The sequence below is a fragment of the Hemibagrus wyckioides genome, linkage group LG13 (genome assembly GCF_019097595.1).
Source record: "Hemibagrus wyckioides isolate EC202008001 linkage group LG13, SWU_Hwy_1.0, whole genome shotgun sequence".
NCBI lineage: Eukaryota > Metazoa > Chordata > Actinopteri > Siluriformes > Bagridae > Hemibagrus > Hemibagrus wyckioides.
This window is the reverse complement of record NC_080722.1, coordinates 6,310,754-6,330,000: the sequence shown is the minus strand read 5'-3', so window position 1 is coordinate 6,330,000 and position 19,247 is coordinate 6,310,754. Positions and strand designations below refer to the sequence as shown.

The window sequence follows — 19,247 nt, the reverse complement described above, 5'->3', positions numbered from 1 at the left end:
ACTTCATCAAAAGCTTAATACAGCTATGGAACAAACTGGAGGCCACCTCCAAGGCCATGGAACAAGTGATCATCAAGTGTAGAATCACGTAGTATCAAGGGTCTCTATACTAGTTCCTTAGTTCCTCCAAAACATCAGTTGATGGAACAGACATTTAATAACATGGAGAAACCAATATACCAAGGCTTGGGATCACTGAAAATTCATAAACCTCACTGATTTTGGTACCCCACATTTTTTTCTGTCATAATTCTACTTTGTACACACTACCCTGTTTCCACAGTATCTGTAATAAAGAAAATATCAAAAGTCTTTCCATCAAAGAAGTTTTGCATCTCTCCAGTGCGATTTCTAAACAATGAGCTGCTTTGTCCACAAAGACACAGACACAAACATTTCAAAGGCGAGAGAGAATTCTTCAAATAGAGAAAACTCGTGAACATTTGCTGGTGAAAGAACAGAAATCGGTATTTGTTGGTTCGGATGTACATGGCCTTCTAATATTTCAGCAATTGCTTTTAACACAGCAATAGGTTAAGTGTTGCTCTGAAGCGAGACGGGCAAACCGGCGCTCTTTGATCTGAATGAAGGCGAGAATTCAGCTTTTGTGCTTGTAATTGCAGGGAAGTGAACTCCAACAGAGCTCCTTACAGCCACAACACACACACACATATACACACACAGCTTCTATGCAAAGCCACAGGCTGAATTTCTCAATCCAGCTGAACATTATGATGATCAACAAGATCTGTAAAGCCACACAGCAGCTACTAATGCTTTGATTTTCTCTTAAAGGAGCAGTTGGAGTAAACCCAGCAATGAGCAATGCAGCTACTTCAACTAATGAAAAATAAAAGCTTGTCGTTTCCCATCAGCATTATGTAAATATAACCCTGCTATTTGTGTATGCTACTGATTTTACATCTCATTATCCATGTTAATGTGCATTTGACAGAACCAATGCCAAGTCCTTTCAATGGCTGCTACTTGACTTGTTGACATTTTCAACCCCACTGTCTGACATACTGCCAGATATAAAAACTATATTTTATTATCCTTTAATCACTACAGCACCGGAATGGGAATTAACCTCATCAAGGGTGGGATGAAATACCTATTAGAGCATCGTAGAGACAAATGAAGTTAGCTTGACCTTCTAGCAACATGTTATTGAGGATGACTTCCTTGTGACATCATAATAAAGTTAACCAACACAGCTGTTGTGCAAGTAATAAAACACTTGGGGGGTGTTTTTCATACATATTAGTCAGCCCAACATGGAGTGGAGTTACTGTTACCACGAAAAATTTTTCTTGTGGGGTTTATTCCTCTTATACCACAGCAGTCGGTGACAATGTCTATAGCCTTTAATTGATTCAAGACTCATATGCTACATTTAATGTTAGTTAGTCCATGTTATCACTTATGCTTTAACAGTTAAACAGTCCAGTTTCACCCCTTAAAGTTACAAAAATGACGAGACTGCTTCCATAAATGTTAAATACACGTCTATTTACAGAAAACATCATCGTCTCAACAATTATACTAATAATATTAAATATTTGTTTGTTAAACAACAGCCCATTATTTAATATGTTTATTAGTAGGTTTAGATAATCTGGACCATCCACCTACAAGTCCCTGTAAATTAACTGTAGAAATTATTATTAATAATTAATTATCATTAATATATACACATGTGAGCTTAATTTGATTCAGATTTTTATTAAATCTTGAAAAATGGAGACAATATTAAAGTAATATATAACCGTGACATATTACATTTTACCTCAAAAGGCCACTGAAGAGCAAAAAGGAATCAATATTGACCAATTTACAATTTATAACCTTATGTTAGTTGCAACTAACCTGTTTTACAAAATTTAATTTTACTAGAAGGTAAGACACCTTTTTTTAAAAAGATTTTTTTTTACATCATTGGCAAATTCCTGTGGTACAATAGAAATAAAATACTTTAGGACATGCTGCTGTAGAAAATAATGACAGAAAATCAATTTCATTGATTAGTTTCCTATAACAGCATGCCCTTAACTGCTTCACTCCTTCCATCCGCATCCGGGTCTGGGTACTGATCGGGAATTCCAAACTAATCCTTGACATAAACTCTTCACTCTGTGTGAAGCTTGATTCTAGGTCATATCACACACCGCCTCTCTATCAGCATTTAGATCCCCAGAAAGGAAATTAGCCGATGAAATGAATCAATTACACCAGCATGCAATCAGTCTCCTTACTCAAGCTCAGCTTTGGTGTTAAGAGTTTGATTCATAAAAGCATTTTGCCAGTCAGTCATCGAGTCCCTAACTCACTGGAGGGTCTGGTACTGTATATGAATATGAAACACCAGAAACAATAACAACAACGCCGATGATGACGACACCTACTCCATTTCTTGTGGACGTAGAGGAAGAAACCGAGAAGCAGGACAGCTGTGGATTTCCAGTGTAGGCGCAGGCTGAGTAATGCAGGCGCTAAAATATTCAGCAGCTCCTTTAATTTTAGGCCCAAGCCCCAGATACACATAGCTCTCGTTCACATGAAGCATTCAGAACAGAATTTGGTAAAGGATTCATGAAAAAGAACTAAAACACTGTGGTATTATACGTGAGGAAGTGATATTCAATTTATTCATCCATGGAAAAGTGAAAGTAGGACACAGACGACTGGCAAAAGCAGCCACAGTGCCTAAAGTGTCAGCGCTGAGGCTTTAATCTCTGGATTACCCCATTCATTTTCTCCCAATCCTCCCTCAGGCCCTGTAACACCATCAAGGTCACAGGTCTAGCTGCTCTCTAGTCACTGTGATCTTTTATCTCATGTGTAGATACAGCCTTCTAAAAAATAAGAGCTGTATTTAAATATATACCCCATTATAGACCAATAGCTTGTGACTGAGTCCATTCAAGTGTGTTATATTAACCATTTTTACCAGTATACTGGTGTTCCATCCCAGTGGAGGAATGGAAATTGACTTATAGGACATTTTCAATCAGTATACCCAAATGAATGATTTTCTGGATGTGAGTCTGATATAAAATGAGTTAGGACTCTGCTGGCTTTCAGTGTGAGATGTGTGTTTTTCACTCTGTTGGATAACCTTACACAGAATTTTAGTGGTTGAGGATAGCGACTTCAAATTTTAGATGTGTATGAATAAGCACTTGGTCATCTCAGAGAGCAGAAATTTTTAGGAATATATTGCCCATAGTAGTCTAGGTAAAAACAGAAAAACAACAAATTTTGAAAGTGCAGAATGTCTACTTTCATAAGCTTCACATTAACCACCACTGTGAAGTGTGACATGACAAAAATATTCAGTGACTAACATGGACACCACAAAACCTTATTTCATATGATGTCACACTACATTAATGTTGGACCAAACAGTCAAAATAAAATAAATTTCATCTTCAAATTAATACCCTGAAATGCAGGCGGTGGATCTGTCATGTCATTCCAACTTATAGCTAGGTTAGCTAGCTACATTATAGAACAACTAGGATGTTTATCTCAGCGAGGCTAATATTAGCAAAGTTTAATTAGTTAGTTACTTAGTGTACAGTCGACTCGCCTTCCGTATAATGACAGACTTGGGTCTCTGAGACCCTTTAACCACTCAGACGTGAAGAACTGAGACTCTCCTCTGCTCTTAAATGCGTTGAGGATCTCTTTAGAAGAGGCCGAGAGAGGTAGTGTGTCAGAAAAACACATATTTGGGATGTTTTCTGACCGTTTAAATGGAACCATCAGAGGACAGTACATAAGGATCACAGACTGTTTTATTTGGTTTTGTCAAGGTACTGAAGTAAGGTAACAAAATTTTTGGCATTTTTTATTTCTAGTTATTTGTGTTTCTCCAGAAATCTGCTTCTAAATGTGGCGTCTGGACAGAATAATCAGGTGGCAAAAATATAAATATGAATAATACAAAAGTTATACTTTTTGGTGTTTGGTGTGGAGGGACACGAGTGGTCTGTCAGAGTCCTAACCTCAACCCAATAGACCAGGCCAGTCAAGTTCCTCCACACCAAACTCGTGCATCCATGTCTTTATGGACCTTGCTTTGTGCACTGGTGTACAGTCATGTTGGAACAGGAAGGGGTCATCCCCAAACTGTTCCCACAAAGTTAGGAGCATGAAATTATCCAAAATGTCTTGGTATGCTGTAGCATTAAGAGTTCGTTCACTGGAACTAAGGGGCCAAAAATTTGGAGGCGTGTCCCAAAACTTTTGGCAATATAGTGTATGTAGTTCCAGTAAGCAAAGAAGTCAAAGACATGTCCATTCCTGGGACTTTTTAGCTCTTTGTGAACAAAATTTTATCATATTCTCAATTACATCTACATTACAATTACATCACCAACTCACAAATTGCAACTGATCCCGGTTTGTGAATTTCACACAAAACACAACCTCCAACATCCACAGTACTTCAACACTAAGTAAACATTTTTCAGCAGCCATATTTGTTACAAGTGTCCAGCAAAATCTAAACCCTAGTTTTGCACAAGTCTTGCTGTCAACTAACAAACAGGCAAATTGCTGGGTGTTTTGTCATGCTGCTTGGTGATGGAATTTATGAATTGCATAACACCTGAACATTTCTGATTTGAAACATTTATTTTTACAGCTTGGGATACAGTTTATATTGGCTTCGTAAATCGCACAGAAAAACATTTGTCAACTGCAAGGATGTATCATTTGGGGACTGTATAAACCTATTCACATAGGATTCATTGTACTTGGGACACTAGACAGTGCAGTTATTAGTGAAATATCTGATTTTCATCTGATAATGAATCTAGTTTAGTACAAAATCATCATGTTTTTGTACTTACCATAAAAAACAATTAAATATCCAAAAGATTCCATTACACCATATGGGAAATGAGTTTTCACATGAACGCATGAACACACTAAAAAATATTTTTCATGTTATTATATTCTTTCCTGCTAGAACTAACTAAATCAAAACTAAAGCTTGCCCAAGTTTAAACTTTGAAATAATGATATTCCTGATCTGGTTGAAAAGCAGGATGCTTCAGGTGGCTATAAATTAACACGTGCAAAAATGTTAAAGACAAATAGCTTACTAAGTATAAGGAAGTGATTATACTAGAGGTCAAAGCAGTCAGTCTGCAATGAAGATATGAGTTACACCGATCAAGTATAACATTATGACCACATGCTTAATATTGTGTTGGTCCCCCTTTTGCTGTCCAAACAGCCCTGACCCATCAAGGCCTGGACTCCACTAGATCCCTGAAGGTGTGCTGTGGTACCTGGTACCAAGATGTTAGCAGCAGATCCTTTAAGTCCTGTAAGTTGCAAGGTGGGGCCATCATGGATATATACATGGGTATAAAGGATACTTACAAGACTTAAAGGACTTACAGGACTTAAAGGATACTTTTGATAGATACTGACCACTGCAGACTGGGAACACCCCACAGTTTTGGAGATGCTCTGATCCAGTGGTCTAGCCATCACAATTTGGTCCTTGTCAAACTCGCTCAAATCCTTATGCTTGCCCATTTTTCCTGCTTCAAACTCATCAACTTTGAGGACAAAATGATCACTTGCTGCCTAATATATCCCACCCACTAACAGGTGCCATGATGAGGAGGTAATCAGTGTTACTCACTTCACCTGTCACTAGTCATAATGTTATGCCTGATCAGTGTATACTGTACATATTACATGCACATGTGGTACACTGAGCAGCGCCAGGGTCCTTTGTTGGATCCTGATCTCAGGTTACTGTCTTTGAGGAGGTTCTCACTATCTGGGTTTCCTTCCAGGTTCTTTCTTTTCCACCAATTTCACAAAAATTACTGGTAAGGTAGATTGCCACCAGGTGCGAATTGGTGTGAATCCATTTCAGGATCAAAAGTTAGAGAAAACGAATGATTATTACATAAGGAACTTTTTGGTTATGCCAAACAATTGTACATTGTATAGTACAACCTTCATCCTGTAAATCCTATCACTCATAATCCCTACAGCTGCCTCCATATCCTGTCCAAATATTACTTAAGTGTTGCTGTGCTCAGTGCAGAAATGACCTCAGGACTACAGACAGTGAAAGCTGACTGACAATCGCTTGTCATTCTGGGGAATCTGAAACTGAAGAACCGAGAGATCTGGTAATAGAGGAAATCCAAATCACATTCAGTTTCCTTCAATAAATTCACAGAAATGTGACATGGCAGGTGATGTGTTCAGAAAAATGATAGGTGAAAACAAATTAATCTCTCTTTTCCTGACAGGTCTGCTCTGAGTAACAGCCATTATGTCCATATCTGCTGAAAAAATAATGCCATCTCATTGAGGGCACAAAACAGCATGTTTAATGACAAAGTCCATAATTACTGTCAGCTGTGAAAAATTGGAATAAGTGGTTAATTACAGTAATCTCCACCTAGTTCCCTTTTTATCTGGGGAGGGTAATTCCCCTAAACACACATACAGGGAGGCAAAAGTGCAAAGCAGGGGTGGCAGTTCCACTGATCTTATGCTAAAAGCTTCTCACACCCATTAGTTCCACAACAGTCAGGACATTATGTACATAACTGGCAAAATTACACAGGGTTGGATTCAGATTAGTAATCTTATACACATGCAGCTATGGAATGGTATATGGTTATTCATTTTAATCCAGGGCTAATTGAAGTGTCAAGTAAAGCCTGGACAAAAAGCATTTTCTGACACTAAATGAAAAAGAAAATGTAAGTCAGGTTGACAGTCAAATGTCTCGAACTACAACTCCCACAATCCTCAAACAAACACAAACCCAGGATTCTCAGTCAGCACATGCACTACAAGTGCCACCTGACCAATCACATGACACCAATCTCCATTCACAGTCCACCGATTTCTCTTTCACATAACAACCCTGTGAAACAACCTGGACTTTCACACACACACACATCTCACCAAACAATCTTCCTTCTGATATTAATGCTTGTTACTCATCAATCATGTTACTGTTTGAAGTCGGACCTGGTTTTGATCACAGTTTTGGATTGTCTGCTTGACTTGCCACGTGATTTTCAAAACACAGCACTTGCCAGCATCCAGCTTTCTGCTTCCTGCTTGATACAGACACACATCACAGGAATGACTGTCCAAATCCTTCAGCAATGTTTGTCCTTCTTCATTTTCCTTCCTCTTCTTGTAAATGTGTAACCCTTAAACTGGGAAGCGTGCAAAACTTGCAAACTCTTACTATCTTATTCATAATTTACACATGCACAGTGAGATGAAATATGTAGGATAATTAATACAGGAGCATTGTACATAAAGCACATCTGATATGACAAATCACACATCAGGAGCATAATCAGGATGAGCAAAGCAATATTGCAAATCACATGAAAGTGTAAACCATCATAAGCTGCATTATGTAAAAAAAATTTTCAGAAAAGTAAACACGACATCTGGAAAGACAGTCAGTGGTAAATGAGTACATTCCAAAAGATTATGAATCCAAAACAAATAATACAAACCAATGATGGAACATATGAACCTCATTAAGGTTAAATAGAATGGCTTTAACTGTATGCTTTTATTTAAGTTTCCTTTATTTCAAATAGCTAGACGTCCATCTGAGTCTCCACCAGTCCCAAATCCCAATCAAGTCTGCTCACCAAGGCACTATATCTAATTTCTATGAATCAATCCAAGCAGAAAGTTGATCAGGTGAGGCTTAAGGACCTCTCTCAAGAGCTCAACAGGGACTTTCTGGCAGATCAGAACCACTAAGCTATCACTGTGCTTGCATAAAATTACTTTGAAGCACCTAATTTAATCACTTGGGGTATGGCACAGGTTCCCAAACCTTGGTCCTGGAGTACACCATTTCCTGCTTATCTTAGTGTTTACCTGCACACAGTACACCTCATTCAGCCCTTCATGGTTAAAGTGGGTACGCCTCATTCAGCCCTTCATGGTTAAAGTGGGGGGTGTTATTGCATTAAAAACATGTAGAGATCTCCAAGACCATGGTTTCAACCTGTTGTGTATAGTTTAGCACTCAGAGAATTAACAACCTGTTAATAAACACTATTTTTACTGTCTGTATATATTACATTATTTATATTAAAGTATCTGTGTGAAATTTCACAAGTTTCCCCTCAGTGCCCACAGGTTCCATTTATGTTTTCTGGTTTTCCCACACCTCCCAAAAAAAACAGGCCAACACATCGACTGGTGACTCCAAATTACCCCTAAGTGTGAAAGAGTGTGAGAATGCGTGTGTCTGTGTGTGTGTGGATTGTGCCCTGTGACTGATTGGTATCCCACCCAGGGTGCTTTCCAGTGTTCTTGAAACTTGCTCTGGATTCACTGTGACCCTGACCAGTATACAGCACTTACTTAAAATAAAATGCTGAAAAATGATTGAGTAATTAGTTTATCATTTTATTCTGTAACTATTATGAATTATTCAATAACCACAGTGGGACTAATGGGAAAGGTTATTAGACAGTAGTTATGAGAGTGAGGAATGTACCTGGGTAGAAATAATTTTACATTTTTTACTAGCAATATTTACACCCTAAAGGATTACCATTGTAGTTCAAAAAGAATAAATAAATGTATAAATGATGCTATAAATCTGTCTGTAATGACACGAAATAAAAATACCGAAATCATCCACACTTTGGCAGAATCCATATATTACTCATTTATTGGCTACATAAACCACACATGCTAGGCCACACTACATTAAAGTTAATATATATTCTCACATAACTTTTGCAATTAGCACAAACTCAATGAGTTGACACTCTCCAGAAACATGATGACCCCCCCCCCCCCAGCACACACGCTTTTTATCTCACACTGACCAGCCAGTCAGGGGAATATACATTACTTTACTTTACTTTACTTCAGTGCACAATATGCCTTCAAGCAGCATCTAATTTGGTAGTTACAGCACGCACACATATCAATTTGCTAGCGTACACACAATCAAAACACATCTTAAATCATAATAGGCAACCTTCCATACATTGCACTGCTGTGGCATCTCGCTGTGCAGGAAATTATACCCACAGTTAGCACTAGCCAGCTGGTTTTGTAAGCTTATTTTGAGGGAAACACACTAAATAAGTAACAGAAATGAAGCTAATTAATGTAAGTCAATCTAAATAAAACAGCTATGAAGAAGCGCACATTTTTCAAGTGTACATTTTTGTTCTGTATAATCACCAAATAAGATGAGGTTTAGTCAACTAAAAGGCGCATTGGTCTTCTATGGATTGATGGCTACTCTTGGCCCTGGCATTTAGTTATTACTGGCAAATTATAGTGCACTTGGAAAGGGATGAAACAAGTGTGTGAGCCAGGTTTTGGCTCAGACTGCCAGGCACATCAGTCCTAATCGATCCAGTAATGTGCATCCTCCTTTCCTCTCACTGTACAGGCATGTTTACACTACACTACACTAGCTGAAGTGAGCCTTGCATGTTATGTATAACCTATATTAACTAAATGGAGATGACTACAAAAGTCAAACAGATTAAAGGAAAAGGTCAGAATCAACCTTTAGAAAAAGTAGCCTGCTCCTTACCAGGATAACACATGTTTGCAGTTAATAGAGCAATGTAGAAAGACAAAGACCTGAGGGACCTACTTTTCTGTAGACGAGCATGTTGGGAGACTCATCAGCTACTCCATTGCTGCTCTGTCCATAGCTGTTAGTCTGTGCCATGCCTCCCAGGAATGAACAGCCAGCCTTGGGTACTCCTGGATTAGCAGAAGAAAGGCGTGCACACACACACACACACACACACACACCACTGTTTAACATTATGCATATAGAAGTCCACTGGCGTGTGCATATATATTGAAGAATGCGACTATATAATAATCTAGCGTTATGATTTGTCTTGTCATGCAACATAGCATCCATTCACCCTTCGGTATTTCACGCTAAATAAACTCCTCCACAGCAGTGTTTAGTGACTGGGAGCTGCAAACAAACCTCCTCCATCTGTCCACACATTCAGTCAGACGTGTGCACAACCTAATTACACACAAGGCGAATTCATAATCACATTTACGCTAATGCAAACTGCAGAGAACATTCATGCATGCAAACACTTTCTGCAAAAGAAAAAAAAACATTCCGTATCCTATCCTACAGCCACGATAGGAATGCAATTGCGATAAGGTGCAACCTGCAACGTGTTCAACGGCCCGGGATGCGTTTGAATGCATGCAGGAAGAATAAAAGCTTGTTTTGTGCACGATCTACTGGATGCATCACTGCAGCGTATGTTTTTAAAAATGCTCGTGTTCGCTAAAGCACGCGATTTCAGCACCATAGACAGCTCCGCAGAATTGAGTAGGCTCGCGACGACGTGTTGTTTAAAATAAATAAAACAAATAAAATAAAACCTTGTTATTACCTTCTACAATCGCGCACGTCGTGCGATCCCTCCCTCCCCTTTCGTTTTGTATCTCGCGGTGTTCGGTTTTGTCAGGCGCCGAAAGGATCTTGCATTGGAAAGAGCGGATTTTTTCCTTGCCGCTCGTGCGAAACAACCAACTATTACTGCTTCCTCTGAGCTGAAGCGGCGGCGCGCGCGGAATCTCGCGGCTCCGTAACGTGAGCGCGCTCCGGTCGTTTCGCCTGAGCTCGGCGTCACGGCGCAAGAATAACGAGCTTCACCACTGCAAAAACCAGGACTGTAAAAAAGCGGTAGTACTAGAGCGCCTGTGATGATAATGATAATGATGATGATGATGATGGTGGTGGTGGCGGTGGTGACGGTGGTGATGATGATCAAATACAGAGTCGCGTGAATTATGTGCACCGGTGTCAACTCACGTTGCAAATGCACGCGCTTGAAGCTTGGTGAGAGATAGTCACCATCCAAGGTGTCATCAAGGGACAGGCTCCTCATCAGGGCTGTAAATTAAGACAGAAGTGTCGCTAGCTCTGTGATAGAGAAGTCCTCGAGCTGTCTCCTCTAATTGCGTTTCGCATGTCCCGAAGGAAGAAATGACGCCTCGGTGAGAATTTAGTGTTCCTGAGCGTTTCCTGTTCTGACCTGTAAATTTAAATTAAAAACTGGGGTACATTTCAGTCTCTTTATTGTGGCTCTGTTCCAGAAAACTATGTGCCCAACATGGCATCAATTTTTGCCTCTTTACAAATAAATATACAAAAACAGCTCAACTTCCAACAAGTTAAGTTATGTGCTAATAAACAAGTTGGTAGGAATGGAAAAGGACAACATAAGATACCATGATAGGGATATGCTCAAATACTCCAAATCCAAGCATCTTTCCAGATTATGTGAGTGTTTCTGAGACGTTATGTCTTTATGTTTATTGGTCTATAAATTAATTCTCCTGTAGCTGACATAGACAATCATTTTCCCAAGCTTCAGCTTAGATAAGCTGAACGTTTATTACTTGTCTTGACCAAATCGAGGTTTACTTGACATGACATGACACTTTACAGCTGCCATTAAAAGTACTACACCTCTACCACTCCAGTCATGCAAGAAGTCCCTCAAGGTTCACTTCTCGGGAAGTTCTTCTTCCTATACATTTCCCCTTTGGTCACATTTTTTCAGCGACACAAAATCAACTGCCACATATATGACAGATATGGTTTAAATCAGTGCTAGACCCAGTACAGTGCAACATCCAAGAAACTTCATTCATTCATTCATTCATTGTAAATGCTATATTCTGGTTAAAGGGAATTTGCCATAGCCAATAATCCTATTGGCATATTACTGGGCAGAGTTAGGAAAATGGTTAAACCTGTTAGTAACACAGAATGCAAAACTCAAATTTATTTCTGTAATTATGCATGCTCCAACAACACTATATTGCCAAATGTATGTGGACACCTGGCCATAACACTCAAATACACTTTCTAAATATCCCATTCCAGACTTAGCACCCATTTACTCTTATTATAAACTCCACTCATCTGGAGCTTTCCACTTGATTTCAAGTGTGGCTGTGGGGATTTGCTCATTCAGCCATAAGAGCATTAGTGAGGTCAGACACTGATATGGAATGAGGAGACATGGGACAAAGTCTGTACTCCAGTTCATCCCAAATGTGTTTAGTGGAGTTGAGATCCCGGCCTTGTGTAGGACATTATTCCACTTCTAGTTCATCCACTCCAACCTTGGCATACCATGTCTTCATGGAGCTCGCTTGTGCACAGCTACAGTGTCATGCTGGAACAGGTTTGGGCCTCTTAATTCCAGTGAAGGAAAATTGTAAAACTACAGTATACAAAGACATCCTACACAATTGTGTGCTTACAACTCTGCGGGTGTGATGGTCAGGTGTCCACAAATATTTGTCTATATAGTCTATTTTAAATGCACCAAAACTTCAAATTTGCCTTTCATGAATTTATGAGAGTTTTTTGTGTTCGTTTGTTTGTTGTTTACAGAAAATAGCAAATTAGCAAGCTGGAACTGGGTTAAAACAGTGAACTCCAGAACATGACTAGAGTTTTTATAGCTAATATCAAGAACACTGATTTAATCAAACACGTGCAGTGAGAAAAAAGTGAATAAATCAGAAAAAATGTTATACAGAAGTGATTCATCTATTGACTAGGACTGGGGTCTAGAACTATTACTGAATATATATATATATATATATATATATATATATATATATATATATATATATATATATATATATATATATATATAGAGCAGTATTGTATACAGTTAACAAAACAGTATTGTGCACGTCCACAGTGGTTGTTAAATGAGTTTTAAAGTTGTACTACATGCAATTTCCCCAAAAAAAGGGCAGTCTGTGATAACACAAAAGACTCAACTTTAAGAGTAGCACCCCACTGACAAGCTTTATACCCTGAAAGGTACAGCTTAGTACTTTTCTTTTTAAAACTAAAAAATGTTAAATTACAAATGTAAAGCAATGATTGGGTTTGGACCAGTTAGACATAGAGTACATGCACTAACAAAAAGTAAGCAGAGTAAGCATCCTCCCATTCAAAGACAAGATTCATTCATACAGATTACTGTACACAGTTAAATTGAGCCCCTAATAACTTAAGAGCAATCCTTGCATAAGTTAAACCAGCTAAATTATTTATTTACTTTAGATCTGGACTCGGAAGCTAATGTATAAGGCTGCATATACATCATTCCTGCTGTGCTAGCAGTTGGATTGCATTTACATTTATTCTCTTGGCAGTCTCTTTTATCCGAAGCAACAAATCAGGCAGTAGGAGCACTTTGGCTCCTAGACTTACTACCTCATTAGATGGGACCATAACTGTTAGACTGCTACTGTACACTGGATTTAAAGTTTGCAATTTTGTAATAGATGATCATTATGCTATTTACTGTTTTTATTGTTCACTTATCCATCTTCAGTAGCCACTTTATCCTGATTTGGGAGATTTGGAGCCTTTTTCCAGGCACAATGGAAATAAACCCTGGATGGGAGTCCATTAAATACATATTCACAGACTCATTCACATACTCATAGGGGTAATTTAGTCTAGCCAGTTAACCTACAGGCATGTTTTTGGAGGTGCGGAGAAACCAGAGAACATGAGGGAAACCTAAACAGACACCTACAATCTAACAATCAAACTGTAAGCTGTGCCACCATGCTGAAATAATTTTATGTTAAAAATAACTTGATACAGCCTCTCAGATACTGTCTTCCAATTATAAAGAAGCGTGTGAATATTTGGAGTTCACCTTCTACTTTTATTCCCTAGTATTCACTCATCGTAAGCAAGCACACAATCCTTGTTTGTTTCATGAACTGTGAATCCTAAGTAAAGGAATACTAGGTGTAAAGAGGAAATATACCTTAAATTGGATTCCAGATCATCGCTTAGTGACATTCACACATCTTGGGAAAATTCAGCATAGACAGTCCATCTACCAACAGGTAGGAGAGAACCAGAGGAGACCAACATAACCCCTGAAAAAAACATGGGGAACACTACATAGATAACAACCCAAGCTCAGGATCTAACCAAGGACCCCCAGAGCTGTGAGGCATCAATGCTAGTTCCCTTAGCCCAGACACTGACATAATTGATACTCTACAGCTAACGCTGATAATATGATACTGCTTCTACTGCCACTAATCACACAAGTTCATCAAGGTTCAGTTCGTGATCTCTTTATATATAATCCCCATTCCCATACCATGCTTAGTCTAATTACTCTGCAATATAGTCTTACATTTCAAGCACGTGACACACACACAATGATCAGTTTCAGTGTGCAGATGAAACACTGACATGATTTATGTCAGTAGCAGGTCCATCACACCTCTTCTGCCAACAACATTAACTGCAATATCAGTGATGTAAAATGTGGATGAATTCCAAATGTCACACTAAATTACACTTTTCCTTTTTTAAATGAATTCCTTTTGTGGGAAATATCTGAGTGCACATCAAATGAATGGTGCAAAATGTTAATGTTTAAAGAACCTTTTTTAAATAGGCAGTGGTGAGAATAATACTGGAGCATGTTTTGAACATTTTTAAAGTTTTACTGCATCATAAATATGCAAAAGAGATCGTTTACAAAAGGAAGAGTATGTATTGTTGGCGGTGTCAGTTTTTTTAAAATTTATTTATTTATTTTTACTAATTTGTAGAATCTTGATTTCTTACTGAACTTAAACGTGTAGATGCGCCAAATGATATTTTTTAAAACCACATTAAACCACTCTACAATAAGCCTGTTTTCAGTTATAAACAGTGCAATTTACCTGGGACTTTTTTTGTTCTTGAATAACTACCCAGATAAGCCAAGATTGCTTCCGCTATGTGTTAAATCCTGAACAGAACTACACACACTTTCGAGAGCTGAGAGAATTCAATGATTTGCACATTTCTGTATTTTCAGTTCTAACACACGTTCTCATTCAGCCACTAATTATCCAGATTTGGATGAACTGTGAACAGGGAACACTTGAAATTGATGGTACATGCACCTAACATAAAATAAACACTGTGTATTAATCTCCATTTGTGTATGGAACATGTTTTGAAATGGGTTTTATTTGAGAGGTTAATTCAATTTGAACACTAACCAATTTGTAATTAAAGAAAATGACATTAAGCATGTATGTGATGCCGGATTGTGTTCATTAGCTCACTAACTTAACCAACAGTGTTTATTGTACTCAGTATTTTTCCAATGACTGGCTAAATGCGCTCAAGCCAGTACATGTTGCCAGAACTTTACATTGGGGTTTTGTGCAAAACACTTTTATTTAGAGTGATTTTCTAATGAAACCTAATAATCTAATCCCGAGGAAGAAGTAAAGGACCTAGTAGAGGCTTTCTCCCAGTTTTGAGATTTAAACTCAACCACTTCCTATGACTAGGTTGACTAATTAAAGGAAAAACCAACATATAGTGTGCTAGAAATGGTTTGGGACAAGCTGCCAAAACAGCTTCAATACATTTTGATATTTGATTATACTACACTCTGGATCTGTACTGGAGTGATGAGTACTGTTCTTCCAAAACATGTTCCCTTTGGTGTTCTGGTGCTGGAGATGCAGAGCTATCATTTTAGAAGAAAAACTGAGGGCAAGAAGCATTTTTTTATCCCCACACTTACATTACAGCACAGTGGAATTCTTTTCTTCACATATCCTAGCAGAGGAAGTTGGGGTCAGAGCACAGGGGCAGCTATGATACTGCAGCCCTGGAGCTGTTTCATAAGGGTTAACCCACAATAGGGTTAAGGGCCTTGCTCAATAGCCAAACACTGGAGCTTTTTGGTGCTGGGACTTGAACCCCAATCCTCCAATCAACTACCCAGAGCCTTAACCACTTGGTAACTCAATCTTTTCATTAAACCTTCATGCCATCCTGGAAGAGATTACAGCCATCAGGATAGAAATCTTTCGTCACAGGATAACAGTGTTTAGTCACAAGAACTTTGTATTCACCAAGAACTTGTGGTGATGCTTCTCTCTAAATGAACCTAATCTATGTCAGCAAAAATCCATAAATGCCTGCCACAGCATTACTATCTCCACTTTCTTTAATTTGTCCCCTATCTGTACTTTCTATAAGGCCACCAAACTTTATTACCTCCTGAGCATGATGATTCAGCAATAGTACTAGCCTAACATGGCCAGTAGCCACTATACAATCAAAAGCAATGCAGGAGATCACAGTCAGTGACTTGCAGAAAGAGGTAACTGAAATATATCATTTCTAAGCAGCAAACAAATGTACCTTTTTTTAAGACTGGCCTCAGATGGGGAAATAAAGAGAGGGTTACCACTGATGGGAGGCATGGTAGTGTATTGGGTCATGTAACAGCCTTAGAATTTATGAATGTCCAATCTCGTCTGATCTCGGAAGCTAATCAGAGACAGGCCAGATTAGTTCTTGGATGGGAGTCCACCAGGGAATGCCAGGTGCTGTGGGGCAGCTATGAGGCAGTAGTGGCACAATGGTTAAGGTTCTGGGTTTCTGAATGGTCAAAAAATCAGAGGTTCAAGCTATTGGGCCCTTGAGCATGGCCCTTAATTCTCTCTGCTCCAGGAGCACCGTATAATGTTTAACCCTGTACTCCGACCCCAATTTTCTAACAAGCAGGGATGTGTGTGAAAAAGAATTTCAATATGCTATAAAGAATATGTGACAGTTAAAGACTGGATCCTGTGTTCATGTTAAGGTTTTGCTCCAAAGACCATGTTGTTTGGTGGATCCATCCATCCATCCATCCATCCATCCATCCATCCATCCATGATACAGTTAATACTTGGTTGCAGAGAACCTGGAGTCTGTCCCTGAAAACTCTAGGCACAAGTCAGGGGACACCCTAGACAGTCTACCACAGAGCACACACTCACACTCCCATTCACACACTAGGAACCATTTTGTCAATGCACGTATTTGGACTTGTGGAGGAAAACCAGAGGAGAAAGCCCTCGAGGCATGGGGAGAACATGCGAAGTCCTGTTAGGTGGATTTGTTGCTGAAAATTCCCACAAAGTGTGAACGTATGCCTGCTGTCATGGTATCCTGGCGTACTCCCACATCACACCCTGTGCTATCTATAGGCTCGGGATACTCTGCACCATGGGAGTATGTAAGTAGGTGCATGTTCATGTGTTTATAATCTTAATTATCACATTCTTGTTTTTTTTTGTTGTTGTTGACAATGATAAACCTTGAAAGCAGGAAAAATCATTTACACTGACTGATTTATTTCAGCATTTGATTCTAATAATAATAATAATTGAATACGGATCAGTTTCACTGTGGGGTTTCACGAAGCAAAACACAGACCATGCATTTACTTTTATGCATCACTCACGAGAGCAATGTTGTGATATTCCACTAAAGCTGCAGGTTGTTTGGTTTGATGTGGATTGCTGGTGAAAGTCAGTACATACAATTTTCTCCAGTGGATTGACCTCTTAAATCTATTTCAAACTGATTCTACTGTGTATTCATTTTCCATTCAAGTAAGCACGCAACCTTCATCTATCTAATTCACTAAGAGTAAGCCGTAAACTTACATTGGCGCAGTAGAGCTGAAACTCGGCACTGTTTAAAATTCGATGCCTGTTGAGCTCCCACATGTCGCACTTTTCCGTTTCCTCCCTCGTGGCCACCTGTGCCACCAGGTAACCGTAGATCCCCTTCCTGTCAGCAGCCTTTTGGGAAAGAGCAGCTCTGGCAGGACCATATGTTACTCTGGCTCCCTGGTGCCCTTCACATCCTATTTACTTCAGTAAAAATCAATACAAGGGGGCATAAAACTGAACCCTGGGGCAAACCCCACAAAGGCACAGATTATAACTGGCAAGGGCATAAAGGCCAGGGGAAAAGAAGGTGAAATACCACAGCCTCAGAAGACGGAAAGTTTTGTTTTCCTCTTAGGAGAAGCACTGCAGAGATTCATAATCTTTTTCCTTTTTACGATGTCGAGGAAAAAATATATATTTTATACCACAGCTCCTGTATTTTGATGCAGATGTCTGCAAATTGATCCAATTATTAAATAATAATAATAACATTAAATCTTATCCTTGTCCTCTTCATACTACTCCCCGAAAGCTAAAATCTAGTTTAAGCTCCTTCATTTCCTTGGGTAAGCACATTTCAAGACATTTATCTATTTACTCTAAAACTATTTAGACTCTTGGTCATTATCGTTTTTAGATATGTTTCATCTTAGATGTTCATCTGATGTCTTCAGTCAATAGAACAAAGGTTTTAAGGTTTCCAAATGCTGGTTTTCCAAACATTTCTCCTGAAAGAATTGCAATAAAAAGGTAATAAGAGAACTTTTCAGATAAAAAAAAAAAAAAAAAAACATATTGCGGACTGTGCTGCAATATTTTCTGAAGACACACAAATAACAGACAAGCCAACAACAACCTAATAAAATAAAATAAAATAAAATAAATTATTCAAAACAATAAAATTGTTAAATAAGTTATCCAGGAGGCAATTGCTTCAAGATACTTGGAATATAAAAAAATTCAGACACTTTCATTAATTCATTAATCAACAAACTCTATACCAGCTTATGATTGCCTAAAAAGATGCCAAAAAATTGGGTTACTTTTTTCTGCTATTTGTAGTTATGTTTTTTTTTTTTTTGTGTCCTTTAATTTATTATTTTTTCCATTTAATTTATAAAAACTCTTTGCCTAAGTGATTTCCAAATAATTCACCCAGTAAACCCCTTTTGTGAAAAAGAATCACAGCACAAGAGCCAGTCACATTATACTACCAAATGTAATCTTTCATGTTCAAGTACCTCAGGAGGACCAGCTCTCTATTGGAGGAAAGAAGAGGAGTACAGCTTGTGGCTATGGCGACTCACCACATTAATGTTCCTTAAATTGCTAATGTTTTTTTTTTCTGCAGAGAAAATAAAAAGCCGGAGTTAGATCTTTAAGATTTTTTTTTTTTGGCATAATTGTCACACAAAATGTTTTATCAGCAAACAAGCTAGTTTTATCTACCATTTGCTGTGATGGCTCTGACTGGGTTATGAAAAGCCAAGAACTGGCCTAATAATAAAAAAAAAAAAAAAAAAAAAAAAAAAAAAGGCAAAAGGAATTAGGTGTGTTTACAGATAAAACACTTTATAAATCAATATGAGACGGCCTAAAGCTGAACCATGGGGTACACCACAGCAGGCTAAAACTTAATCTATATAAGTTGACCGTTCATGAAAGTCAAATGATCT

General features: G+C 38.4%; 1 protein-coding gene across 2 annotated transcripts in view; it reads right to left on the bottom strand.

Annotated features, from left to right (window-relative positions):
• rgs7b (regulator of G protein signaling 7b) overlaps window positions 1-11,016 on the bottom strand; it is a 105,960-nt gene extending 94,944 nt beyond the window's left edge. Inside the window, exons 1-2 of one of the 2 annotated variants that reach the window (XM_058406574.1) lie at window positions 10,859-11,016; window positions 9,659-9,771 (exon numbers count right to left, since the gene is read on the bottom strand). In XM_058406574.1, coding sequence (XP_058262557.1) covers window positions 9,659-9,771; window positions 10,859-10,934 — 189 coding nt within the window. In that variant the 5' untranslated portion in view covers window positions 10,935-11,016. Of the gene's footprint in view, window positions 1-9,658; window positions 9,772-10,436; window positions 10,804-10,858 lie in introns of those variants that run through there. The other variant, XM_058406575.1, reaches the window with a different exon arrangement.
• Between the last annotated feature and the right edge of the window lie 8,231 nt (window positions 11,017-19,247).